Source organism: Amyelois transitella, chromosome 3 (assembly GCF_032362555.1).
Source record: "Amyelois transitella isolate CPQ chromosome 3, ilAmyTran1.1, whole genome shotgun sequence".
Taxonomy (NCBI): Eukaryota; Metazoa; Arthropoda; class Insecta; order Lepidoptera; family Pyralidae; genus Amyelois; species Amyelois transitella.
In genome coordinates this window covers 2,056,113-2,082,921 of record NC_083506.1, presented here as the reverse complement: position 1 = coordinate 2,082,921, position 26,809 = coordinate 2,056,113, and the positions used below count along the sequence as shown (strand labels likewise).

General features: G+C 37.7%; 3 protein-coding genes and 1 non-coding gene across 4 annotated transcripts in view; 1 reads left to right on the top strand and 3 right to left on the bottom strand.

Annotated features, from left to right (window-relative positions):
- Positions 1-203: 203 nt before the first annotated feature.
- LOC106133474 (spidroin-1) lies at positions 204-1,996 on the bottom strand. The gene is made up of 2 exons (XM_060951283.1): positions 1,870-1,996; positions 204-1,671 (listed from the first exon to the last, which is right to left on the bottom strand). The coding sequence occupies exons 1-2, from the start codon at positions 1,937-1,939 to the stop codon at positions 338-340; spliced, it is 1,404 nt and encodes a 467-aa protein (XP_060807266.1). The 5' UTR covers positions 1,940-1,996; the 3' UTR covers positions 204-337.
- Positions 1,997-5,092: 3,096 nt separating this feature from the next.
- LOC106133487 (uncharacterized) lies at positions 5,093-5,997 on the bottom strand. The gene is made up of 2 exons (XM_013333219.2): positions 5,882-5,997; positions 5,093-5,497 (listed from the first exon to the last, which is right to left on the bottom strand). Exons 1-2 carry the CDS (start codon positions 5,955-5,957, stop codon positions 5,178-5,180), a joined length of 396 nt encoding a protein of 131 aa, XP_013188673.1. The 5' UTR covers positions 5,958-5,997; the 3' UTR covers positions 5,093-5,177.
- A 637-nt stretch (positions 5,998-6,634) lies between these two features.
- Positions 6,635-26,809, top strand: part of LOC106133458 (ABC transporter A family member 4-like) — a 28,046-nt gene continuing 7,871 nt past the window's right edge. Inside the window, exons 1-24 of the mRNA XM_013333188.2 lie at positions 6,635-6,774; positions 7,413-7,642; positions 7,931-8,037; positions 9,147-9,314; positions 10,440-10,595; positions 11,182-11,398; positions 11,859-12,038; positions 12,757-12,920; positions 13,393-13,503; positions 14,325-14,448; positions 15,176-15,336; positions 15,789-15,962; positions 16,534-16,599; positions 16,821-16,956; positions 17,342-17,600; positions 18,265-18,335; positions 18,825-18,940; positions 20,357-20,461; positions 20,761-20,846; positions 21,226-21,301; positions 22,001-22,112; positions 23,756-23,904; positions 24,568-24,681; positions 26,323-26,479. Coding sequence (XP_013188642.2) covers positions 6,635-6,774; positions 7,413-7,642; positions 7,931-8,037; positions 9,147-9,314; positions 10,440-10,595; positions 11,182-11,398; positions 11,859-12,038; positions 12,757-12,920; positions 13,393-13,503; positions 14,325-14,448; positions 15,176-15,336; positions 15,789-15,962; positions 16,534-16,599; positions 16,821-16,956; positions 17,342-17,600; positions 18,265-18,335; positions 18,825-18,940; positions 20,357-20,461; positions 20,761-20,846; positions 21,226-21,301; positions 22,001-22,112; positions 23,756-23,904; positions 24,568-24,681; positions 26,323-26,479 — 3,379 coding nt within the window. The remainder of the gene's footprint in view (positions 6,775-7,412; positions 7,643-7,930; positions 8,038-9,146; positions 9,315-10,439; positions 10,596-11,181; positions 11,399-11,858; positions 12,039-12,756; positions 12,921-13,392; positions 13,504-14,324; positions 14,449-15,175; positions 15,337-15,788; positions 15,963-16,533; positions 16,600-16,820; positions 16,957-17,341; positions 17,601-18,264; positions 18,336-18,824; positions 18,941-20,356; positions 20,462-20,760; positions 20,847-21,225; positions 21,302-22,000; positions 22,113-23,755; positions 23,905-24,567; positions 24,682-26,322; positions 26,480-26,809) is intronic.
- On the bottom strand, positions 9,734-9,806 carry Trnaf-gaa (transfer RNA phenylalanine (anticodon GAA)). Its single transcript has one exon. It is a non-coding gene; the product is annotated as a tRNA-Phe (tRNA).

Here is a 26,809-nt window from a genome sequence, read left to right as displayed (position 1 = left end):
AAAATTTTAAAACTATAGGACCTCTCCATCTCGTTCCAATGGATGTTGTAAAAGGCGAATAAGGGCTCCCACCGATTCAAGTCAAGCCAAACAACCGAAAGAGGCCGCTTTCAGTCTTTTCAAGATTTTTAGCTCTTTCTAGACGTGACTATATGTGTGTATGTATGTATTTATACAGACGTTACCAAAAAATTAAGCAGATATTAAAAATAACCAAACTTTATTCATTTTCATAAAATAGTCATAATACAAGAAGTCTAATTCCCAATCACTTTACAAATAACATTATTCAAATCACATAATAATCGGAAAGCTGACAATGGCACACTTTATTCATTTACTTTCCTCCTACAGACACAGCGATAGCATTTCCAGTTTTACTCTTAGCATTACTCAGAGCGTAGTTGCTCTTACCACACGTACTACATCCAGGTTGACCGGACCCCTGCAACCCTTGGCTGGCCAGACCTTGAGCAGCACCGAGCGCTGATTGGGCATCATTGTACGACTCTTGATTACTCTGGCCCCCTGAATATCCTTGACTAGATCCTAATTGACTACTTGAAGATTGCTGTCCATTTCCTAATGAACCCTGGGATTCGTAATTCGAACTGAATCCGCCTTGAGATCCACCTCCATGACCAACTTCCACTTGATGCTGATTCACTCCTGATGAAAACCCTCCCTTTGTTGATCCGAAGCCTTGACCTGCATTACCTTGGACACCGGACCCCCCAGCCTGAGAAGAGCTCTGGGCCGCCGAAGCGCTGAATCCCCGAGATTGAGACTGTTGTTCATCGCCTTGCCCAAATCCACCATTACCAGAGAATCTACTAGATTGTTGGTTACCTCCACTTGAATGACTTTCCTTGTAACTTCCACTTTCTCTGAAATTGGCGTGGCTCTGACCATCATATCCACCTGCTCCAGATGATTGAGCACCAAATCCACCAGAATTAGACCGGCCACCAAAACCAGAAGAAGATCCACCAGCACCTGACGACTGGCCACCGAAACCTCCATTTCCAGAGGAATGGCCTCCAAACTCTCGAGAGCTGGATTGTTGTTCACCAAAACCTCCAGAGGTACCACTCGCTCCTGACGATTGGCTATTATATCTTCCAGAAGACTGCCCACCATATCCACCGGAGCTAGATTGCTGTCCACCAAAACTTCCAGAGGTACCACTCGCTCCTGATGATTGGCTATTATATCTTCCAGAAGACTGCCCACCATATCCACCGGAGCTAGATTGCTGTCCACCAAAACTTCCAGAGGTACCACTCGCTCCTGACGATTGGCTATTATATCTTCCAGAAGACTGCCCGCCATATCCACCGGAGCCAGATTGTTGTCCACCAAAACCAGAAGAACCACTGGTTGACTGGTCCCCGTATCCTCCAGATCGACCAAAGTTAGACTGATCGTTGTTTTGATCAGTGTCAGACGATGCCAAAGAAAATGCTTGACCCGAAGAATCGCCTCCACCTCCGAGTGCAGTGGCAGCTGCCCCACTGAAAACTCCTTTTGGTTGGCCATCGGAGCCTCTTGAGTATCCACTCCAGTTATGTGTGTGAAAGAATGGCGGAGGAGGGAAAGGTGGTGGACCATGAGGAAAGCCGTCACCGCATGAGTAGCATGGAGAACGCGCTACTCTCCTTAGGAGAGCATCTGGAAAGACAAACAGTATAGTTACTACACCTGTTACTGAAAACCAAATGCTGCTCCAGTATAGAGAGAGTTTGGGTACACCAACAGTGGAAATTAAAAAAGACACATTTTGGGAAATTCTATAGTTATTATGAAATCAATTATCGTTGAAAGGAGTTCAACATGATTTCGGAGCATTTAAGTAATGTATGAATTTACCTGCAGACGGAACAACTGCACTTTGCACCACCATTGCAAAGCCCAAAAAAATTATTGCCAATTGCGCCATCTTGCTTAAACCCTTGGTCCGTTCTGTTGAAGCCGAACCACAGTAGCTGCATTTATACTAAGAATCAGCTGAAAAAAGTATATTTTCTGAGAATATCCTTGTCTGGCAGATGTGCCATCAAATTAGTTTTGTACACAGCAAACATATCACGTATGGAAATTCACACGGTTATATTTATTCGATGTTTTGGCATCAAATCGATATAAGGTAAAGCCCGGAGAAATCACTCAAATTAATTCATTACGTAATGTTTATTGTCAACCACAATTTCAGTTTATTTTATCTGCCGCAAATTAGATACAGTAAGACTTTACAGAAACACCTACCAAAGAAATATCGAGCAGATATTATCAGAAAAATCAAAGGAAATTTGTGTCAGAATTAGGGTTCTGTGTAATTCGCTTTTATTTTGTATGCATATATAAATACTCGTATTTATAATGTGCCTGTCTACAAATCTCACTCCGGTTAAAAGAAAGCAGAATGCACAAGCAGGTTCAAAACCAACACGGCCAAGTTTTTGCTCTTACGGCCAGGGAAAACATCGAGAGGAAACCTGCGCATTCAGGCAACTGGATGTGTAAATCCAGATCCAAAATGTTTTAGAAATCCCTGCTAAGGTTTCGGGGCTTTTCTACAGAGATGAGGACTGGAACGTTGTAGTGGCATATGAATCGTCCGCCGCTGACCATGACATCATTGCTCGACATCGGACTATGCTGATTGCCATTATTCTTAGAAAGTTAGCATGACTATAATTTGGACTCACAAAAATTTGTACTATAGTAAATGGTATTCTATGCTAATATTCCTAGGTAAAGAACCTATTGTTGTATTTCATTGTCGTAAAAGGTGACTAAGTGAATAAGCACAATCATTTAATGGAGCTTTTACTATGATGCCAGGTTCCCCTGAAAAGTTACATAGGTCAAACAGGAGTCGCTCAATGTGCCTGACATAGACAATCCAGAAAGGGGGCTTCCCGGATCCTCTCCTGAGAGGTGAGGATGTAGCCAGGACTAGCACCAGGAGAAAGACTAATCAGAACTGTCTACAGGAGAGTACATTCTTCTATCTACCACGATTCCTTCTATGTCAGCAATAGTATATTTCATAGTCAGCAATACGGCTTTACTGAGGATTTCCCCTCACAACAGATGCAGGTGTGGCTCTTGTCACTCATATTCTCAATGCATGGGAAGACTCACAGGATGCCATCGGAGTGTTTTGCGATCTGACCAAAGCATTTGATTGCGTAGATCATAGAACTCTTCTGCTCAAGCTCGCTCATTACGGGTTCGATACTGCTGCCGTTGAACTAATTAAATCATATCTTAGTGATAGATTACAGATGGTAGATTTAAATAATACAAAATCGAAAGGAGCGACGGTAAAAATTGGGGTACCGCAAGGTTCCATTTTGGGACCTTTTCTCTTTCTTATATATATCAACGACCTGCCTTGCATGATTGAGAAACAGACTGGCATCGTGTTGTTTGCAGATGATACGTCACTAATTTTTAAAATGAACCGCCGTAGCGAAAACTGTGATGATGTGAATAGCACTTTAGCCGCCATTTCTAACTGGTTTACAATCAACAACTTACTGTTAAATGCAAATAAGACCCAATGCATTAAGTTTACACTTCCCAATGTGCGGCAGGCGAATGTGAATATTAGTATAAGTAGTAAAAGATTAGATTTTGTTGATAGTACTACTTTCTTAGGAATAACATTAGATTCAAATTTAAAATGGCATGCTCACATTTTAAAACTTTCTAAAAGGCTTAGTTCTGCACCATACGCTATTCGTCGTATTAGGCATTTGACGGATGTGGCAACTGCTAAGCTAGTATATTTTAGTTATTTTCATAGTTTAATGTCATATGGTCTACTGCTTTGGGGATCAGCAGCAGACATACAAACTATTTTCATTTTACAAAAAAGGGCAATTCGATATATCTACGGTCTTAAACAAAGAGATTCCCTTAGAGATTTTTTCAAAAACCTAAATATTTTAACTTTGCCCTCCCAATACATATTTGATAACATCATGCATGTTAGGAAAAACTTAGACTCTTTCAAAAAAGTAGGTGAATGTACTAGTAGATCACTGCGGAACAATTACAAGTTGTCGATCCCAGCACATCGACTGGCTAAGGTAGGGAAATCATTTCTGATTAATTGTATAAGATTTTACAATAAATTACCAAAAAGTGTTCTTGAAATGAATGATAGAAAATTCAAACAGTATATTAAAGTTGAGCTTTGTAGGAAAGCCTATTACAGCACGGATGATTATATTAATGATAAACATGTGTGGCCCGAGCTGGACATAATGGCCTCTTAAATGCTTGTGTATTTTTGACATGATCTTGACATAATTTGTACAGTATGTACATATTTTATTTTATATTTATTTTATTTGACGAAATATTCATATTGACATAATCAGTTCTACATTCATACATGTTTTTTAATGTAGACAATGTGCATTCGTCCACGATTTAGATTTAAGAGATCTATATTTGTAAATTGACGTCCTATGAAAATGCTGCAGTGTAGTTTGTTCCGCCGCTTCTTCTACACATGCGCTTTGGAAGCGGTAGTAGTTATAATTAGATTTAAGTTATGTGACGTCAATAAGTGATACCTTGTATCCAATTTTGAAAATAAATCTATTCTATTCTATTCTATGCTAAAGGAAATCTTCATCTGACTTTTTACCAGAACTTCACCGTCTTAACCTTCTCCTTTCTCTCTCATTTCGATATAAATATTACTGATATTTTGATATCATAATCCAATATATATAATAGATAAATTTTTAAAGTGCCAAGACAGAAATTATGTCAAAGATATAATTTGCCCCAGAAGCGAACCATACAAAGTTTTTTAAGTGAACCAGACCATACAAAGTTTTTTAAGTGAAAATTTGTTGAATACCTACATCAGATGTCTTGGGAATTGTAGATGTCAAAGTTAATTCGTTTTAAGTTATCTTGTACTTTATTTACTTTCGAGTAAAAAGTATTACAGAAGTTATAATAAACGGGTGATGAGGGGTTGATACTGTTAACTTTAAGGATACCTAAAAAATAAGTACCTATTAAGACACGATCTCGTATACAGGTTCAAATAAAATGTCAGATACTTATAGAATTTCTTTTTTTTATTTAAAAAAAAGTTTAGAATGGTACATTATTTGGCTATAGTTCTATTATTCCTAAATCCAATATTACTTTCCACTCGCTCCAGCACTTGAACTAGATTGTGAAGCCCCTCCCCTGCTGATGGAGATGCTTTTAGAAATACTGAGAGATCCTCCTTGTCCAAATCCTCCTTGGCCAAATCCGCCTTGTCCGAATCCACCTTGGCCGTATCCTTGACCAAAACCTCGTCGAGGACCGAATCCGCCTTGTCCAAAGCCGCCTTGTCCGAAGCCGCCGCCACCATACCTCTGGTAGTACGGATTTGGCCCGAAGCCTCCACCGCCAAAACCGCCAGCACTAGCCTGAGCGTTTGCGTTGGCTTGGCCGAAACCACCAAACTGGGGAGCTGAAATATATGAAATATACATTAATGAAGAAGTAATTGGAAAAAACTAACATACTGTGCCGACCCCACGTAGAAAGTGGGAAAAGGTAACGACGAAGAAGAAGAAGAAGATAAGAACACGAGCATTTATTATTTACAATAACTTGTACCATTTAAAAACCAAGTTGGAACTATCCCTAGATATGATATTCATGTGATTCTGCTTCCAGTTATTGATAATGACGAGCCAGTAATAGTTTCTTTATAGAAAGAGTGGCAAAATAACAAAGTTCTTAAAATTAATGGAGAATTTTTAAAAGGCTTTTTTTTAAAGAAAAGAACATAGCTCATGTTATAACTTGTAACTAAATCTGTCCGGCTAAATCAATTTTAAAACTTATTTACCTGCGTATGTCACAGAAATATTAAACAACACGAAAAATATCGCCGCTCCGGCGCTAATTTCCTTCAGATGTGTCATCTTGATCGTTCACAACTTCCAACTGACGCTTCCCAGGTAGTAACCAACTACCAATATATTAATAATCTCATAGTTTGCTATTTATTACATAAGTGATAATTTTCACACGCACGTTTTAATGGTAAACTAATCGTAATTTGGTCACAAACTATTTTGAGCACAAAATGTAAAGACATTAGGCTCATATTCTTGTGCACACATGTTGTACTTCCTATAGGTAGTTGTAAGAGGGATTTTACTCATGGATTTTACAAAGGACAGGAGCCAATCAGGAACTTTAGGAATTACCTGCTTATATGGAAATCGTGGAAAATCCAAGGCTGCCGCTTTGTTTTTTGGCCTGACGCCCTTTACATATCAAGAGAATCTTTCTGTGAGGTTTTTTATATTATTTGCGATTGAAAAAACCTTCTGCTGTATTAACACTTGGGAATAGAATCGTGAATTTGCTTTGGTGAGTGTTTTGAGAATAAGGGAGATTAAGACCTTGGGGACAACATTTATACCTCAGCCAAGTAAAAAGATTTTGATTGTGACTTTTTTCACAATTAATAAAAACTCGATCGAGTAATGAGAAAATAAAAAATAAATGTGGAATATTTTTTAGAGAATTGTCAGTGTCACGCACAAAACGCAAGCATCCAATTCATGATATAACATTATGTTTAAAGGAAACCATGAATGAAAGGACAATGAACGAGCGAGCCATCAGTGAGTGGAACTTCTTGTCTTTCTTGCAATCAGAAGAAACTCAAGTAAAGAGCCGCTTTCAGAGGCACTTGAGGACACTTGTATGGAAATGTTATTTGCAAAGACAGTAAGTACCCACAACAATCACAGCATGAATATAATTTCTATAGAAGAGTGTTTTGCAAAGACAGTAAGTACTCATAATAATCTCAGCATGAATATAATTTTTACAGAAGAGTATTCGTCTATCAACGCTAACTTTATGATAAGAGTTGTTAGATACAACTAGTGATTTCTTTAAAAAAAAAGCCAGCCTCATGCTGGCAGCCGACTTTCCGAAATATTTTACACCTCCACCTTCTTATACATTTTGTGTAGGTAAAATTTACATTAAAATCTGTTTAAAGATAGTTGACCCCTGAACCTCCTAGGAAAAGATTGACCCCAAAATTTAAAGTCATACACGTACTCTTTATCAGAGGGGTAGACAGAGAGTACCTCAGTGCACATGCGACGAATTTGTATTATACAAAGATATATATTTGTCGCATGTTTTGCGTGGTCCTAGTTGCGTCTTCAGCATTTAATCTTCGGAGCTCGGTGTTTGTGATTTCATAATTTCATGCCGCGGCACAAACTAATACATAGCATCATCATCATCTTTATGTGATATTTTCTCTTCTCACTCATGTCATTGATATCGTAAAGAATACACCAAGGTGGTATTATCATCATCTTCAAAATGAAAGGGTCACCTTTTTTCAGGCGCAGATGGCGTGTTCTGATGGTGGAATGTTTGTTCGGGCTGATTCTCTTCGTGATATCTGTGTTACTGGCCTGGCCTGTGTTCCTCACTCCAATCCAGGCGACCCCAAAGCCTCCCATCACCTCCGCGCAACTTCTGAATCCCGTTTCTAAAACAATATTAGGATATGCCCCTAACACAGAGCCGTTTAATGAAATTATAACGAAGGCCTCCGAGAAATTGAAAAAGCGTGAGTTTATTTATTGGTATTTTGACGTCCTTTGTTTTTTATTATGATGTAAAGATGACAGCGATACGAGTAGTTTATCACGCGATATAAACATCATCGCGCTTGTCATGTTAACCCCCGTGGACATACACGGTCAAGCGATTACGGAAAATATTTACATGCTTGAGCTTGTCCTGCATGGTTATCTTAAAAACATGTCTATAAGTTGTGTTTGTATCTCAACTAGGTAGATTCGGGCTTGCTCAGTTAATGGAATTTATATTTTACCGTTTATTGTGATCATTCCAGAATTCTTAAGCGGATTGACAGAAGACGATCTCAACACTCAACTGTATGAGCGTTCCAAAGGCGATCTTGTCAATGAGACTATTATATGGGTTATTTTTAAGCCTAAGGTAATTTTCGCATGTTCTTGTTTAAATGTTATGTGTACCTTACTCACTGGTCACATAGAAAAAAATACTTATATAAATAAAAAAAAATCGCGATTGTCAATTGCTCAAAATTCAAATTCAAAATTCAAAATTCAAAATTTTTATTCATTATTATAGGATATTATTATATCGCTTAATAATTGTCGTATGGTTTAACAACTTGGTTGACGTCAAATAAATTACTTAAAAACTAAGTTTACTGCCGCTTCCAAGGCGTCAGTGCAGAAGAAGCGGTAACAAACTGCACTGCAGCATTTTCATCAACAACGTCAACTTCACAATATTAAATTATACTTAGAATAGAATGTGGACGGGAGAATACATTGTTCACGGGAGATTTATATATTTATGAGATTTAATATTGAAAAAAGAAAAATATATATATATATATATATATATTATGGATTGCCAATTTTAAAAAGATTTATGTACAGAGTGTACTGAAATTTTGATTTAAGTTCAAATTAAACTACAATTAATTACGAGGTTCCTGTGCCAAGCTCGAGCCAGATGTTTTTATCATTAAGGTAATCATCAGTCCTATAATAAGCCTTCCCACAAAGTACTTTCTTTACATACTCTTTGAATTTTCGGTTGGGCATATCAAGAACAGACTCCGGCAACCTATTATAAAATCGTATACAGTTCCCCATAAATGATTTACTGACTTTGCTAAGCCTATGAAACGGCATGACTAATTTATGTTTATTACGTAAATTTCTATCAGTTGTGGCACTAACTTTTTGAAAAAAAGAGGTATTTTTCCTAACATACATTAATGCTAATTTTCACAATGCAACAACGCAATTAAAATTATCATTTCATGTTATTAGTTTTGTATTTATAGTTTTATTTGTTTATACCAATAAATAGTTATAACTAACTACTTTATCATACAGTTTGTTTTCCGTAAATTGTACAAAAATGTATGACTAGTGAAAAATCTACATCCGAAATTGTTTTGGTCGCCATGTAAAATTTATGGAATTAGATAAATTATTGAGTACCTATTTAAAAAAACCGTAATATTTAACTTTATATTTATATTATCATCTTTTCGGTGTATACAGTACAAAAATATGTGGCAGTTCAGTATCCGTTCAACGGACCGCGCGAGGGACGTCTCAGAAGACGGCAGCACTCAGACCTCCCACTCCTTGCTCTTTTTGGGCGTCCAAATGGCTGTGAGCCAAGCCATCTTGGAAACCGCGGCCAAAGGCGAAAAGTTTGACTTTGAGGTAGGTCAATTTTACGAGGTCTTCTATCTCTTCAAGGATCACCAGATAAAGGGAAATGATGTTTTTTTAAACAGGTCATGAGTATGTTCTCATAAAATATAACTTACACCTTCAAACATAGCTGAGAATAAAAATTTATTTGTGTAAATATCCGCGTTATAAATAACTAGAGGCCGCCCGCGACTTCGTCCGCATGGAAACCCTATCAATCCCGCGGGAACGCTGGGATAAAAAGTAGCCTATGTGTTATTCTGGGTCTTCAGCTACCTACATACCAAATTTCATGGTAATCGGTTCAGTAGTTTTTGCGTGAAAGAGTAACAAACATCCATACAAACTTTCGCCTTTATAATAGTAGTAGGATAAAGACAAAAACAAATTTAGGCATATGTTATAAAAATGCGCAAAAGTTCAAGTTATGCCGAAACCCGGGATTGAACCGGGGACCTTTAGATCTTCAGTCTAACGCTCTCCCAACTGAGCTATTTCGGCTATATGAGTAGTTGATGAATGTCGGTAATGGTTTCTTAGATAACAATGGTACATTTTCAGTGTCCAAATTTTGATAATGGGTAAGTTTAGTAGCTAAATGGTGCTGATAAGGTAATCGGGTCAATCTGTTATCACAAAAAAAAGTTTGGACATATTTATTGTAAAAACTAGAGGCCGCCCGCGACTTCGTCCGCATGGAAACCCTATCAATCCCGCGGGAACTCTGGGATAAAAAGTAGCCTATGTGTTATTCTGGGTCTTCAGCTACCTACATACCAAATTTCATGGTAATCGGTTCAGTAGTTTTTGCGTGAAAGAGTAACAAACATCCATACATCCATACAAACTTTCGCCTTTATAATAGTAGTAGGATAACCCGTAAGAACAGTGATTTTGCATACATCTTTTTTATCAATACTTTACTAATATTTTAAAAAGAAAAGATTTGTAACATTTTATTAAGGATTAAAATAAGAAAACTGGACTGGATCAACATGTCACTAACCGACCCACAATTCCATTAATAAGCCATCCAACGGAATACGTTCGAATCCTTTCGAGACTTTTGGCTCTGTCTACCCCGTATGGGATAGGAACGTCACATATTGTTTTTTTGTTTTTTTTTAATTTTAGATCAACCTCACCGCGATGCCAGTGTCTCCATTAATGGACGCGTCGTCAGTCAGACTGTCCATATCTGGTATCCTCATGTGTTACACCCTGGCTCTGCTGCCTCCTGTCATTGAAGCTCAGGCCTTGGTCGTGCATGAGACACAGTCCAAGTTTAAGGTAAAAAAGCCTCCATAATATTTACAAATAAAGACCTATCCGTACGAAGGGTATATTCCAATAAACTTATTTAGCAAGCCAATATTTTTACAAGTGGTTAATAAAATATATGTATGTATGTCTGCCACGAAAGTTTATTACAAAATTGAATGGACATTTTTTTATTTTGCTACGGAACCCTAATAACTTACTTTAAAAGTTGTTAACACAACATATCTCTTTCTAATATCGATGTTTTTTCCTCTTATGAGCATGTCGTCCAATTAGCTAAAATGCATTTCAATCCCAACTTATAGTACTATAAATGCGATAGTATATTTGTTTGTATTTTGTTACGTAAGAGTAAATTTTGCGTATATATAACGTTAGATTCTGGAGACTTATAATTCCGTTAAAAAACTATAATTCCCATGGGATTTGCGAAAACTATATTCTTATTCTTGCTCTATATTCTTTAGGTGACACTGAATTTGCGCGGGCGAAGCTGCGGGTAAAAGTTAGTATATTTGAAGTCCAGTTATTCGGGGTGAGCCTTATCTTGTCAGTATCGCAAGAGTTTATATTTGTATCTTGATATATTTTTCAGCACGCACTTCTCATGCGTCACGTAAGCTACTCCTCAATCTACCTCGCCTGGATGGTCTACGCGTACCTGACCGTGTTCCCTATCTGCGTTCTGGGTGCCATCGTCTTGATCCTCATCTTCAGATGGATCCACTTGCTGTATGCTCTGATGACACTTCTCTCATACGTGTCAGTTATGATCATGCTCGCACTTATCATGGCCATGTTCCATAATACAGGTAAGAGCTATGGCTTATAATTCTTAAGCTACGTTTAACTGGTATGTTTTATGATCTCTGAATTTTAACCGTGATCCAACATAGGTTAGTTTCCTTGCAAAGGTTTCGGAGGTCAGACTGGAGTGGCTTCGATTTAAAAAGTCTGATTTACCCATCCCAGGATCGTGATTATAAACGCACCTCGTGCTCCTATCCTGAGAACCGAGGGTAACACCAAATAATGTCTATACCCTATTGCTTTCTTCTTCTTCTTAGTCGAACACTCTTGTCAGAGTGGTCGTGGTTGCGCAGACGAGGTACATGGAGAGGTGTTCGGCGGGTCGTATTCTTTCCCGAGGACTGTTCTCTCAGTGATTCGCTTCCATTTCTGCCGGTTACAGACGTTGCGAGCACATGGACTATTGCTTTATAAATCCCTAAGTTGATGAACTAATTCTTAAGATTTTATGTGTATTTTCAGCCTTAATATCCTGCCTGTGGACTGTGCTCTTCACAGTGCTGCAGGCATTCCTCGCTGAGCTGCTGGTCCACCACGGTTTCGACGAATGGGACAAGTCTGTGTCGTTTGTGCTACAAATCGTAGTTCCACCACTGGGCTTGATCCACGCGTTCAATCAGTTCGCCTTCCTGCAGACGGGACGTTAGTTCGATAATAATTTATTACGCTGCTTTTTAAAGCACTTAGGTATGTTTACGTAACATACGTGTAATGCCGCTAGCTTAATCCTGTAGACAACGCTATTTCATCTAGTCCAAGCTGGTTTAAGTGTATTATTGACCTGACCATTATACAGAACCTTATCTGAATAATGGTCAGGTCAATAATACACTTAACCAACAGGTTTGAATAAAAGGGCTGAATAATGAAGATGAAGAAAAAGCAGTAAGCAAGGATCGTGGCAAGTGGAATTATGTAGTCTTTGCCAACCCCACTTGGCAAGGGGTCTTATGTATGTATTTTAACAGTGTAACGAAGGATGGACGAAAGTCGTTTCATATTACACGAATCTCCTCCCTTCCCTTGACTGCCTCTGTGGCGCAGCGGTAGTACTCGTACGCTTGTCTGTGAGTTTAGAGGTCCCGGGTTCGAATCCCGGGCAGGGCATGATGAGAAAACAACTTTTTCTGATCGACCTGGGTCTTGGATGTTTATCTATATATGTAAGTATTTATTATAAAATATAGTACCTATCGTTGAGTAAGTATCTCGTAACACATGTCGCTAACTTACTTCGAGGCTAACTCAATCAGTGTATTTTGTCCCGTATATATTTATTTATTTTATTCATGAGTCGTAAGATTTTAGATTCTGATAACTTAACCATTCGACCACCGGCCACTGACGCTCTGATTTTCAGATCACTACGATGACAAAATATCAATAATTTACACGGTGCTCATTTGGACCATCATGAACCTTTTGTACTTTGCACTACTCATGCTTCTCCAAAGAACAATTGGCCAGGAACGTGCCATCGGCGGACAGGTGTCGTGGAAGTCCATCATCTTCAAGAAAGTTGAGGTAATTTACTATAAAATCATTTATCATTTATTCCTTGAATATGGTTACAATGTAGGTATGATTATGTTTTAGTACTGGCAAAATGTCAGTTATGAATCATGAATGTGGAGCAAATTGCAGCAAATGGACAGATGTTTTTTTACAGCCTCTGCCAAAAAAGAGGCGTAATTATTCATGTTTTGCGTTAACAATATTAGGATGTATTCGGGGTTCATTCCTTAATGATATAGGGGGTGAGGAGTCCTACTCGTACAAGTAACTCTTAATATTTACATTGCACACTGATAATTGTGAAACGCAAGTATAATTATTTTAGAGTTAAGTAATAATTCTACGAGTATCATTAAGCCCAACAACTGAACGTGGCCTTTCAGTCTTTTGGCTCTGGCTCTGTCTACCCCGCAAGGGATATAGACGTGATGATATGTATGTATGTATGTTAAGTAATAATGCGTGTCTTTTACTGTTTCAGGATAAGAATAAACTTCGACCAATCGTAAAACCTACGGGTAGGGAAAGGGAGAATTTGCAAGAAGTGGACGACCTTATTGCCAAAGCAATAAGTTTTAGGAATGTTTCTAAGGTAAGCTAATTTAAAGGAGAATAACTCAATTTGTATTTATTTATTGGTAAGAAAATTAGACCGCCAGAAATTTGATAAAAGAAAGTGCTGAAAAATAAAAGCTGTAAGTATGTAGTTGCTTTTATTTCAACAATTATACTCACGTACTCGTAATATAAAAGAGGTTAGTTAATTGAATACACATTTACAATGAAATAATTTAAAAGGAATCTTTAATATTAATCTTTTACTTTAGTTTTCTTTTAATATTTAAGCAGATTACATAGCACATTATTCTTGTTCTACGTCAAACATATACTTAATCACGTCTATATCTTTTGCGGGGTAACTAGATTACAGTTTTAAAAGACTGATGCCACATTCAGCTGTTTGGCCTAATGATAGAATTAGGATTCAAATATTGACACGTTGCTAGCCGATCGCCTAAAAGAAAAATCTCAAGTTTCTCAAATTTATCACCCTATCCCATAGTCGCCTTTTTAAACATCACGTGAAAGAGACGGAGTGGACCTGTTATTTTTCATTGGTGCCGGGAACCACACGGCACTTGTACTAACAGTGTTTCATCTGCACTTAATAGTAGATTAATAGTATAGTATTAATATGAAGTTGGGATTCTTCTTTTAGTCGATGTGCTAGAAACCTTTCACTATTTGAATCTCAATTCTATCAAAAAAACCAAACAGCTGAACGTGGCCTTTCTGTCTTTTCAAGTCTGTTGGCTCTGTCTACCCCGCAAGGGATATAGACGTGATGATAAGTATGTATGTATGTATAGTATTAATAGTATTTAATTCTTAATGCGAAATCCTTCTCTGCAGAGTATCATGAATGTGCAAGTGTTGAAAAATGTAACATTAGACATTTACCGTGGAGAATTCACCATGTTATTCGCTGAACGCATTCAGGCTAAGATGGTGAACACTTGTGAAGATTTAATAACTGGTTGGTACAAATCTTAACTAATATTATAAATGCGAAAGTAAGTTTATTTCAAAAATTCAAAAATTTTTATTCATTATTATAGGATACTTCATATCGCTTAATAATAGTCAAATCTTTTGGTTTCACAACATTGGTTGACGTCAAATAAATTACTTAAACTTAAGTTTAAGCGGTAACAAACTGCACTGCAGCATTTTCTTAAACAACGTCTTCTTCACAACTATTCATATATTTGTTTATATGTGCCGTGTGGTTCTCGGCACCAATACAAAAAAGAATAGGACCACTCCATCTCTTTCCCATGGATGTCGTAAAAGGCGACTAAGGGATAAGTAGGCATACAAACTTGGGATTCTTTTTTAGGTGATGGGCTAGCAACCTGTCACTAGTTGAATCTCAATTCTATCGTTAAGCCAAATAGCTGAACGTGGCCATTCAGTTTTTTCAAGACTGTTGGCTCTGTCTACCCCGCAAGGGATATAGACGTGACCATATGTATGTATGTATGTTTGTTGTTTGAATGTTACCTCCTCACGGGTTATCTGCTGATTTAAACATCTTAAAATAACCCGTAATATATAATTAGAGCCGAGAGAAGAACATTGCCTAAGGAACCTTTGATCCCGTTAAATACTATAGTTATCTCAGACTCTCAGTCATTTTTATTTAACCGACTTCAAAAAAAGGAGGAGGTTCTCAATTCGACCGCTTTTTTTTCTTTTTTCAGGCCTGGCTTTTCCTGACGAAGGTACCATAAATATATTAGGTAAAGTTTTGACACCAGAGAGCAATGTGATGTCAATACCTAACATGCTGGGTTACTGTCACCGATCCATATTTCTTGTGGACGATTTGACTGTACAAGAGCACCTCGAATTGTTTATAAAGGTAAGTTTCCTATGGATATCGTAAAAAGCGAGATTGAAATGAGATTCTCCTTGTAGGCTAGTAACCTGTCAGAATTTGAATCTCAATTCCATCATATAGCCAAACTGACGGCCTCTGTGGCGCAGCGGTAGTGCGCTTGTCTGTGACACCGGAGGTCCCGGGTTCGAATCCTGGCCGGGGCATGATGAGAAACGAACTTTCACTGATTGGCCTGGGTCTTGGATGTTTATTTATACATAAGTATTTATTACAAAATATAGTATCGTTGAGTTAGTATCTCGTAACACAAGTTTCGAACTTACTGCGAGGCTAACTCAATCTGTGTAATTTGTCCTGTATATATGTATATTTAAACACCTGAACATGGCCTTTCAGTTTTTTCAAGATCGCTGGGTCTGTCTACCCCGCAAAAGATATAGACGTAATTATTTGTATGTGTATATGTTTTTCAGCTGTGTTTGTGGAACGAGACGATACATTTCATCACACAGTACAGTCACATTCGCATTAAACGACTTTTGGCCGAGTGTGATTTGGAGGAAGTGAAACACGAGTTTATAGAGAATCTGGACATGTATTACCGCGCCCAGCTGTGTTGGGCAATCGCTTTGGTGTTGGAGCCGAGGGTAATTGTTTAAGACTAGTTGTGCCCGCGCGAATTCGTCCGCGTGGAATAGTTATCATCATTGAAGCTCTCAAGGATGAATAATCTACCCCGTTTTTTTTTTCACATTTTCCATTATTTCTTCGCTCCTCATAGTTGCAGCGTGATGTTATAGCTTAAAGCCTTCCTCGATAAATGGCCTATTCAACATAAAAATATTTTTTCAATTCGAATCAATAGTTCCTGAGGTTGGCGCGTTCAAACAAACAAACTCTTCCGCTTTATAATATTAGTATAGAATTAAAGAAACTTTAACTTAGGTCTCTTTTAGACGATGGGCTGGCAACTTGTCACTATTTAAATATCAAATCCAACACTGAGCCATATGAACACAGACTTTCTTTTCAAGACAATAAGCTCTGTCTACCCCGCAAGGGATATAAATGTGTTAATATGTATGTGTGTTAACGAAACTACTTTTAGTTACAGGGTATAATTTCTAATATTGCAATTGTGATAGGCAAGCTGCTTTCTACTTCTTTTCTTCAGAATCCTTTATATAGAACATATAGTATTTGATATATTATTTTCAGATTATTGTTATACCCGATTATACCGACCCGTATGCGTATATATCAGTGATAACGGACAAGATCATGGTAAGTGGTGAATTCTTCATAAGTACAAGTCAATAATTAAAACTAATAAAAAAACATTTTATGTATAATTTTTTTTTGTTGTATTTAATTGTCTATCAATTCGTGCAACGGTAGGAGAGTTTACAATTTTACAATATGTCACTAACGGAAAGACATTAGCCGTAGGTACTTCATACAAATCAAAACCATAAGTCAAGTTAGTAATTTTGTTTGAATTTCAGAAATACAAAAAATATATAACTATAGTAAAAATGAGCTTTACATCGCTTCATTTGGTTTATGCAGAGAGAATTTTTTTGTTTGATAGCAAACAGCTTGTGTTCGGAGGCACTCCTGCGTATATGTTTTTCAAATATGGTGAGTCACTGTTGTTTTTTTGGTTTTGTTTGGAAGATTTTTTAATATGCTTACTAAAAACAATATTCGAGTGATTTAACAAATGCCAGAGAAAAATTTTACACAGTTCAAACCAAGTTCACTTTTTCAATACCAATGCATTAATCAAATAAGTCAATAAAATAAATCTTAAACGAAAATATTCAAATTATGTCGTCTTAAATATAAAGGAAAGCGTATCTAAGTCCACTGCTACTTTGGTGTTGTAAGACATAGCTGCCATTTACTTTTTTTTTAAATTTCTTTGTCTACTGCATTACTATTGTTTACGCCTGCCTCCCAATAAAGAGGTCGTGTCTCATTGTAGTATGTACTACAGATAATAATTAATAACCTCCTTTACAAGGTCGAGAATACAGAGTTCGCATGACATTCCGCGGCGAGGGCACATTCAGCAACGAACGCATGTCGGAACTGCTGGAAGTTGCGACGTCACACGGGGCCACAGTCAGGGCCAACCTGGGTTCCCTCATCATACTGAGGCTGCCGGCTAACCCCACTGCCAATGTGGCCGCTTTGGTGAAGGACATACAGGAGAGGTCGGTGTATTACGGCGTCTCGTCATTCTCAATCTCACTGCCGGATTCGGAGGAGATTTGTAGGAGGTATTTTGTTTTTTGTGTGCTATGTTTTGTTCTTAGTCTATATGTATAAGGTTACACACGGATCTATGATATTGTCACTTATCAGGTTCATCGTGTATTTTTCAACCTTGACATTGGCAAAATCATCGTTTTGTTGAACGATGGAGCCTTAATATTAAAAAGTGAAGTGAAGTGCAGTGACTTAATTTATCACAATATTGTAAAGTTCCGTGTGGTTCCCGGCACTGTACAATAGGACCACTCTATATCTTTACCATGGATGTCGTAATCAGCGACTAAGGGAAAGGTCTATAAAAGTTTGAATTCTTCTTGTAGGCGATGGACTAGCAACCTGTTACTATTTGAATCTCAACGTCTTCTTTGTTTGTTAACTCTTTATTGCACGTAAAAAGAAATATAACAAATTACGAAACAATTATTGGATTAAGAAGAATATGTTCAATGGCGGACTTATCCCAATCGGGAGCTCTTCCAGTCAACCAAAATTTATTTATTTATTTAATAATTTTTTAAAACATGTGTATATCAACTTAGATAAATATGAGTACACTTAAGAACAATTGATGTTAAATGTATCGGAATACGTCATTAGGGACTTGCCAATTTTCAGAGCGCTACTATTACTTACTAAACAATTTCAAGCACTTTCTCTTGACTGTTTAAGGGCGATAAATGAAACTCGCGGATCACACACGTTCCACCCAAGATCGAATGACGCATTGAAAAACTTAGCTGGTAAGATTTATTTGATAACTCTCGTGAGAGCGTAGGTTTCCATAAATGGTACATGCGTTAAATTTGGATGAGATTATTCAGAGATCAATTTATCTCAATACATTTAGTTTGTTCCTGTAGTAAAAATATAATATGAAAATAGTACTGTATAGAAGTTTTGGAACTACCTAGGACACAGGGATTAGCTCCCTTGGAAAATCTATACTAATATTATAAAGTTTGTTTGTTTGTTTGAACGCGCTAATTTCGAATTGAAAAATTCCTTTTTTTTCATTGAATAGATCATTTATCAAGGAAGGCTTTAGGCTATATAACATATAAAATATAGTATCGTTATGGTAAAAAAGTTATTTTCTCATCATGCCCTGGCCGGGATCCGTACCCAACATGTTTGCCGACCTTTTATTTTATCACTTTATCTATCACAGACAAATCTTCTCTTTTAACTTTTTTCACCAAATGTACATATGTATGTATGTATGTCCACAGAACCGACAGAATGGAGAAGGCGAGCGACGTGGTGCCTCAACACTACGCACATGAGGTGGATCGGCTGGAAGTACTTCTCCTTCTGTGTCTACTACAGATTCTATTTTATTCTTACCGTGCGTACTTAACTACAGATTATAAAAAATAATTATATTTTTGTCTGCCGTGTGGTTCCCGGTACCAATAAAAAAAAAGGAAAATAGTACCACTACTTCTCTTTCCCATGGATGTCGTAAAAGACGACTAAGGGATAGGTTTATAAACTTGGGATTCTTCTTTTAAGCGATGGGTTAACATCCTGTCACTATTTGAATCTCAATTCTATTGTCAAGCCAAAAAGCTTAAGGTGGCCTATCAGTTTTTACAAATCTATTGGCACTGTCTACCGCGCAAGGGATATAGAAGTGACTATATGTATGTCGCTATTATATTTATTATATTGCAGTTATGTGAACACTTAAGTTATTTTAAGTATATAGTTATTTAACTGGTTATAATTGTTACTAACAAATGTTATTCTAATGTAGACAGTATTGTTATATGTTGCAAAGATTTAAATTTACGTCAGATAATGTAGATATGTTATACAAAAAAGTAACATAATGTTAAAGATAAAGTAAAATTGTTACATGATCTGTACGCACCTTAACGGTATTTTTTTTAATATATTTTTTTATCATTATCATTGGATAGATAGTGATAGGTCTAATAGTAGATTAGATAATGATAGGTGTAGAAAAGAGAATGCAACTAAAGAAAACATTTGAGACTTATCGTAGCAAGCTTAAGATATAACATACTGAGTGGATCCTTTTTTAATGATATGTCATAAGTATATTGCTTTTATCTGTTCTTTTACTATATGTTCATTTAGTTTTTGTGTAAATCTTTCCATGGTTGCAATTCTACTTGTGAAGTCTTGTAATTAGCAATCGCATTATATTATTATTACTTATATATCATATAAATTAGACTGTAAGACTTCCATTAATAAATAAATAAATAAATATAAGACATCAACGAGCTTGGCGCTACGAAGCTACAAGTTCTCGTAGACCCTCTACAGGTTTGTCTACTTAATATTCAACAAAAAACTAAAGAATTAATCAAAAACACTAATGATTTTCAATTTAAAGAAGAAACTAATTTATTGACTAAATGACACCGTTTGGAACAAACATTTACAGAGTACTCGCTTCGTGACGAGTGGTTCCCGGCACCAATAAAAAAAGAATAGAACTACTCCATCTCGCTCCCATGGATGTCGTAAAAGGCGACCAAGAGATAGGCTTAACTTGGGATTCTTCCTTTAGGCGATGGGCTAGCAACCTGTCACTACTTGAATCTCAATTCTATCATTAAGCCAAACAGCTGAACGCGGCCTATCAGTCTTTTCAAGACTGTCGGCTCTGTCTACCCCGCGAGGGATATATACGTGATTATACGAATGTATGTTTGTACTCGCTTTACGCGGGCGTACTCCAGCATTATTCTATAACTTAATTTGTAAAGTTAACAATAATAATTTTCAGGTTATATTAGCTTTTGCGGTTGGCGTGTTGATAGGCCTATCGCTGTCCGACATGTTGAAAGAGCTGGAGAGAGACCATGCGGCCATATCGATGATACACGGAGAGGTACGTACACACGTTCTACTTACATACATACATGTGATCACGTCTATATCCTTAACGGGGTAGACAGAGCCACCAGTTTTGAAAAAGACTGATAGGCCGCGTTCAGCTGTTTGGCTACGGGGAAAATTATTCATTCTTGTGGGCTTCAATGATGCAATGATATATATATAATTATATATATATATATATATATAATTTGATTTAAGTGTTGTCACGTCAATAAGTGATACCTTCTATACAATTTTGAAAATAAATAAATCTATTCTATTCTAATGTTATATATTTATGTACGTGCACAGGTATTGACCGTGGAGCACCTATATCAAAAAACCAATTTGATCGTCGCCGCCGACAGTAGCGACATCGCAAGGTCTATAGCGTCTGCGTAAGTTGTCGCTTTTTAAATTTTTTAATTCCTTTAACATACATACATACATATGATCACGTCTATATCCCTAGCGGGGTAGACAGAGCCATCAGTCTTGAAAAGACTGATAGGCCACGCTCAGCTGTTTGGCTTAGTGATAGAATTGAGATTCAAATAGTGACAGGTTGCTAGCCCATCGCCTAAAAGATGAATCCCAAGTTTATAAGCCTATCCCTTAGTCGCCTTTTACGACATCCTTGGGAAAGAGATGGAGTGGTCCTATTCTTTTTTGGAATGGTGCCGGGAACCACACGGCACAGTATTACAATTTTTATTTAAATTAATTACTTTAATTTTAATAAAAATTGTAATACTCAATTAAAATCAATTATTTCAGCTACGTACTATCTGAAACTAATTCCACGCAACGGCAAATACGGGATATGACGTATACAGCATTGACTAGTAATGAGGTAATTTCGCGTCTACTTGAAAATCTAAAATTGGGATTTGGTCAAAGATAAGAAAAAAGTAATAAAATATATTTGAAAACGTACATACATAAATAAAGTCAAGTCTTTATCCCGTGCGGAGTAGACAAAGGCAATAGTCTTGAGACAAAACTAAAAAGCCACGTTCAGCTATGTATGGCTAAATTGTGGAATTGAGATTCATATAGTGACAGGTTGCTAGCTCATCGCCTACGAGAAGAATCTCGAGTTTATTTGCCTTTCCCTTAGACGCCTTTGACGACATCCATGGGGACATATGGAGTGGTCTAAGTGCCGGGAACCACACGACACATTTTATTTATATTTGAAAAAAACCTGTCGCTATTTGAATCTCAATTCTATCATTAAGACAAATAGCTGAACGTGGCCATTCAGTCTTTTCAAGACTGTTGGCTCTGTCTACCTCGCAAGGGATATAGACGTGACCATATGTATGTATGTATGTTGAAAAAAAAGATGTATAAATAGTTTAAAATATGTGTTAATAGTTTTTATAGTATCATCGTACTTCTAGCGTTGGTCACAGTTGTTCCCTTTACTCTCATTTGGATTTTTTAAATATTTATTAAAGCAATAACTTATTTTGCTTCCCATTCTTGCTTTGAGTTCATCAATCCTGTCACACATCGTAAAAAAACTAAATATATACTTTGGCCGCAGAGCTTAATAGAGTACCTGGTTACCAGAGCTATAGATTCGCCACAACACTACGTTTATATGTACGCTTATGGCTTATATGTAACTGTACGAAAAGACGGAAATCTGACTGTAAGTACATACATACATACATATGGTCACGACTATATCCCTTGCGGGTTAGACAGAGCCATTAGTCTTGAAAAGACTGAATGGCCACGTTCAGCTATTTGGCTTAATGATAGAATTGAGATTCAAATAGTCACAGTTTGCTAGCCCATCGCCTAAAAAAGAATCCCAAGTTTGTAAGCTTATCCCTTAGTCGCCTTTTACGACATCCATGGGAAAGAGATGGAGTGGTCCTATTCTTTTTTGTATTGGTACCGGGAACCACACGGCACACTGTAAGTATTCAACTTACAAATCAAATCATAAGAGAGAGGATATAAATTTTAATCCGACTGAGAGCATGCAAGATCGATAACTCTCCTGCGCAGTCAACTGTATATGTTTGACATCAGTACAGCTTTCTCCTGGATTTAGTCCCGGTTGCATCCTCACCACTCTGGAGAGGAGCCCGGGGCCTGCCTATGCATTTGATCATGGATCCTGGATTGGGCGAGTCAGGTTTTTACACGTAGCGACTCACCTCCGCAACCGTTGCAGGGGAACCTAACTCGTATTACTCATAGTTTCACATCCAGTTGCCTAAAAGTGCAGGTTTTCTCACGATGTTTTTCCTCACCATAATAGCATCGGTTAGTATTAAAAGTGCCGTGTGGTTCCCGGCACCATTAGAAAAAAGAATAGGACCACTCCATATCTTTCCCATGGATGTCGTAAAAGGCGACTAAGGAACGGGCTTATAAACTTGGGATTCTTCTTTTAGGCGACAGACTAGCAACCTGTCACTACATGAATCTCAATTCTGTCAATAAGCCAAGCGGCTGAGCGTGGCCTATCGGTCTTTGTAAAACTGTTGGCTCTGTCTACCCCGCAAGGGATATATGTATGTAGTATTATAACTAATGTACATAACTTCGAAAAAATTCATTTATACATGGCCGGGATGGGATTTGAACTTATGGCCTTTTGCGCCACACGCATTTTAACCGGGCACCTTACCGATTCGACCACCAACGCTCTTTGTTTCCTTACTACTAATCCTACTACTATTATAAAGGCGAAAGTTTGTATGGATGTATGGATGTTTGTTACTCTTTCACGCAAAAACTACTGAACCTATTACCATGAAATTTGGTATGTAGGTAGCTGAAGACCCAGAATAACACATAGGCTACTTTTTATCCCAGAGTTCCCGCGGGATTGATAGGGTTTCCATGCGGACGAAGTCGCGGGCGGCCTCTAGTATGTATATATGAGGATGTCAGTATGAATGTTTGTTACTCTTTCACGCAAAAACTACTGAACCGATTACCATGAAATTTGGTATGTAGGTAGCTGAAGACCCAGAATAACACATAGGCTACTTTTTATCCCAGAGTTCCCGCGGGATTGATAGGGTTTCCATGCGGACGAAGTCGCGGGCGGCCTCTAATTATTATATATGCGACTATATTCTCGGAGAAATATCTAGTTTGCTACAAAAAAGTAATTTAAGGTTCAAAGTATTTTGCCAGCCCATCGCTTTAAAGAAGAATCACAAGTCTATAAACCTTGATTGACTTTTACACTTTGAAACTGCTGGCACGTTTTGCATACTTTCACTATGTTTTTTCTTCGCTCCCGTATAAAATTGAATTCTTCCCTTTCAGTTAGACGCACTGTACAGTCCTATACATAAAGACAAGAGCACCGCAGCGCGTTCTCTCGCCCGACTTTACATGGCACTTATAAGACATTTTACTAAGACCAAAGACGCAACCATACAAGTTACTGATAACCCATTGTCACTGGATTTTACGCCGGTTTGTATTCATTTATATTCTTGTTCTTACATACATATGGTCACGTCTATATCCCTTGCGGGGCAGACAGAGCCAACTGTCTTGAAAACACTGAATGGCCTCGTTCAGCGATTTGGCTTAATGATAGGATTGAGATTCAAATAGTGACAGGTTGCTAGCCCATCGCCTAAAAAAAAGAATCCCAAGTTTGAAAGCCTATCCCTTAGTCGCCTTTTACGTCATCCATTGGGAAGAGATGGAGTGGTCGTATTCTTTTTTGTATTGGTGCCGGGAACTACACGGCACCTTGTTCTTCTTTTTCTTCCTAGCGTTAATTTAAATTACATCCTCACGTGTCTAGAAAGGAATGCGCCGGAGTGCGCGTTTGACTTGATTCTGGATTAGGTGAGTCAAGAACCGACTTCCGCGCCTTCGTTACTTTCAGGGTATTCTAACCCATATTGAAAGGTAAAAGGTGCACTGGGTAAATGGGCATATACCCAGTAGCCTTTTACGACATCCATGAGAAACAGGTGGAGTATTCTGGGAAATAATCATTACATTTTATAAAAAACAAGGATAATAATGCAGTTGTATTCTCCAAACCATTTCTCTCTCTAACTCTATTTTTTCTTATATTTTTTTATAAATACGAAAATCTATGAGAATTAATTTTGCTTGCAGTTTATGAAGTATGCCGGCAGCCCGCCTCTTATAATCATGTTCCTGCTGATAGTGACGATGTCACACGTCACCCTTATACCTTCTAAAGAGTTTGGCTTGATAAAGCATGTGCAGGTAACATCATATTAATCATTTACATCTATTGGAATATTGTTACTGCGAAAGTCTGTAACAAATTTCAATCCGATGCATGCATGCAATGTCCCAATGCATCGTACGGCCATTTTCTCTTACTCCTTCTCTGTCCATGCCATTAAATTGGGGAACTCATTGTCTTCCGAGATATGTGACCTCAAAGCACTGTTCCAATTTAAAAAAAATATTACCTCTCTAAGCCTTGCTAATTTGGTATCTTTTATATATTTTATGTAAGTTTATTATTTGGTATTAACATATGTATTTTATATATGTATGTCTATAAATAGTTGTGTGTGTGTGAAGTACACGCCTGTCACCCTTTCCATCATGTCTCCTATCTCGGGTCTGCCGGAAGAGATCTCTTTTGAAGTAAGCAGCACCTAATTTTGTTTCTTGTGTTTATCATTCCGTGTACATAAATAAATAAATTTTGATTTTGAAAGCTTTTACCCGCAGCTTCACCTGCGCGAATTCAGCGCCACCTATACATACATAAAATCACGCCTCTTTCCCGGAGGGGTAGGCAGAGACTACCTCTTTCCACTTGCCACGATCTCTGCATATTTCCTTCGCTTCATCCACATTCATAACTCTCTTCATGCAGGCTCGGCGGTTTCGGGTACTTTTGACCTGACCCTTTACCAGGACGTCCTTAATTTAATCAAGATACGTTCGTCTAGGTCTTCCCACTCCAACCTTTCCCTCCACACTCTCCTTGTATATCTGCTTAGTCAACCTGTTTTCATTCATCCTCTCCACATGACCGAACCATCTCAACATACCGTTTTCTATTCCTGTAACTACATCTTCCTTCACATCACAACATTCCCTTATCACGCTGTTCCTTATCCGGTCACTCAATTTCACACCCAACATACTCCTTAACGCTCTCATTTCCACTGCATTTATTCTGCTTTCGTGCTTCTTTTGCCATACCCAACTTTCACTCCCATACATTAATGTCGGGACCAACACGCCCCTATGCACAGCCAGTCTTGCCTTTTTGGATAGTTTCTGACTGCTCATAAAGGCATGCAAAGCTCCATTTACCATAAATAAATGTCTCCTATAAAAGTGGGTATACAGGTTTTTCGCAAATTCCACGGGAAGTATAGTTCTAACCGGGATGAGTGAGTACTTTATGTCCGCCAGCCTCATCTACTCATATCATATAAGTAAAATTTCAAGAAGCTTGTTTCAGTAGACATCGCATTAAGAGAAAACAAACAAACTTACTTTAACATTTGTAATATTAGTTAGGATCATAAGAGGTTAAAAAGCTAATTGTTTCTGATATATCTCATAGATTTTCTCTTTTTGTATATATCTCATACCACTGTTCATACATACATATATCACGTGTTTATCTCTTATGTGGTAGACAGAGCCAACTCTTTTGAAAAGACTGAAAGGCTGCGTTCAGACGTTTGGCTAAACGATGGAACTGAGATTCAAATAGTGACTGGTTGCTAGGCCATCGCCTACAAAATAATTCCAAGTTAATAAGCCTTTACCTTAGTCGCATTTCACGATATCCATGGAAAAGATATTGAGCGGTCCTATTCTAAAGTGTCCAAAACCACACGGCAACATAAATATACTCACGTTTTTCCACAGAGCCACGCTCACAACTTCTCCCCGGCCCAGTACTGGTTCTCCCTGTACTTCTGCGATCTCATTCTGTACTGGTTACTTGTGGGATTTATAGCCGTAGCCGTGGTGGGTGTCATGTACCTCACTGTACCTGTCGACCATTTCCGATATAGCGATCTTTGTGAGTTTCTTTCCCTGTCTCATAACATTTACCGTTTTGTCAGAAATTTCAGTATCGTATTCCTGAATTTATAAGACGCATGTTTTATCTTCCCTTTTTCACCTCGAAACTAGAAGACATAAATGCCTGCTCGTGAATAAACCCATGGAATGGTTTGCTCAACATGTAAGTAATTATTTTGCTGAGTTGGCTAGCAAGTCGCCGGCCTGGGTGGTGTAGGCTTAAACCTTTGTAATGTCACGCTCGGGATCTCAAACTACACGCAACTTGAAGAAACTTTTTTTAATGTTATTCATTTGCTAACAGTCCAATATCAGTGGCGATTTCAGG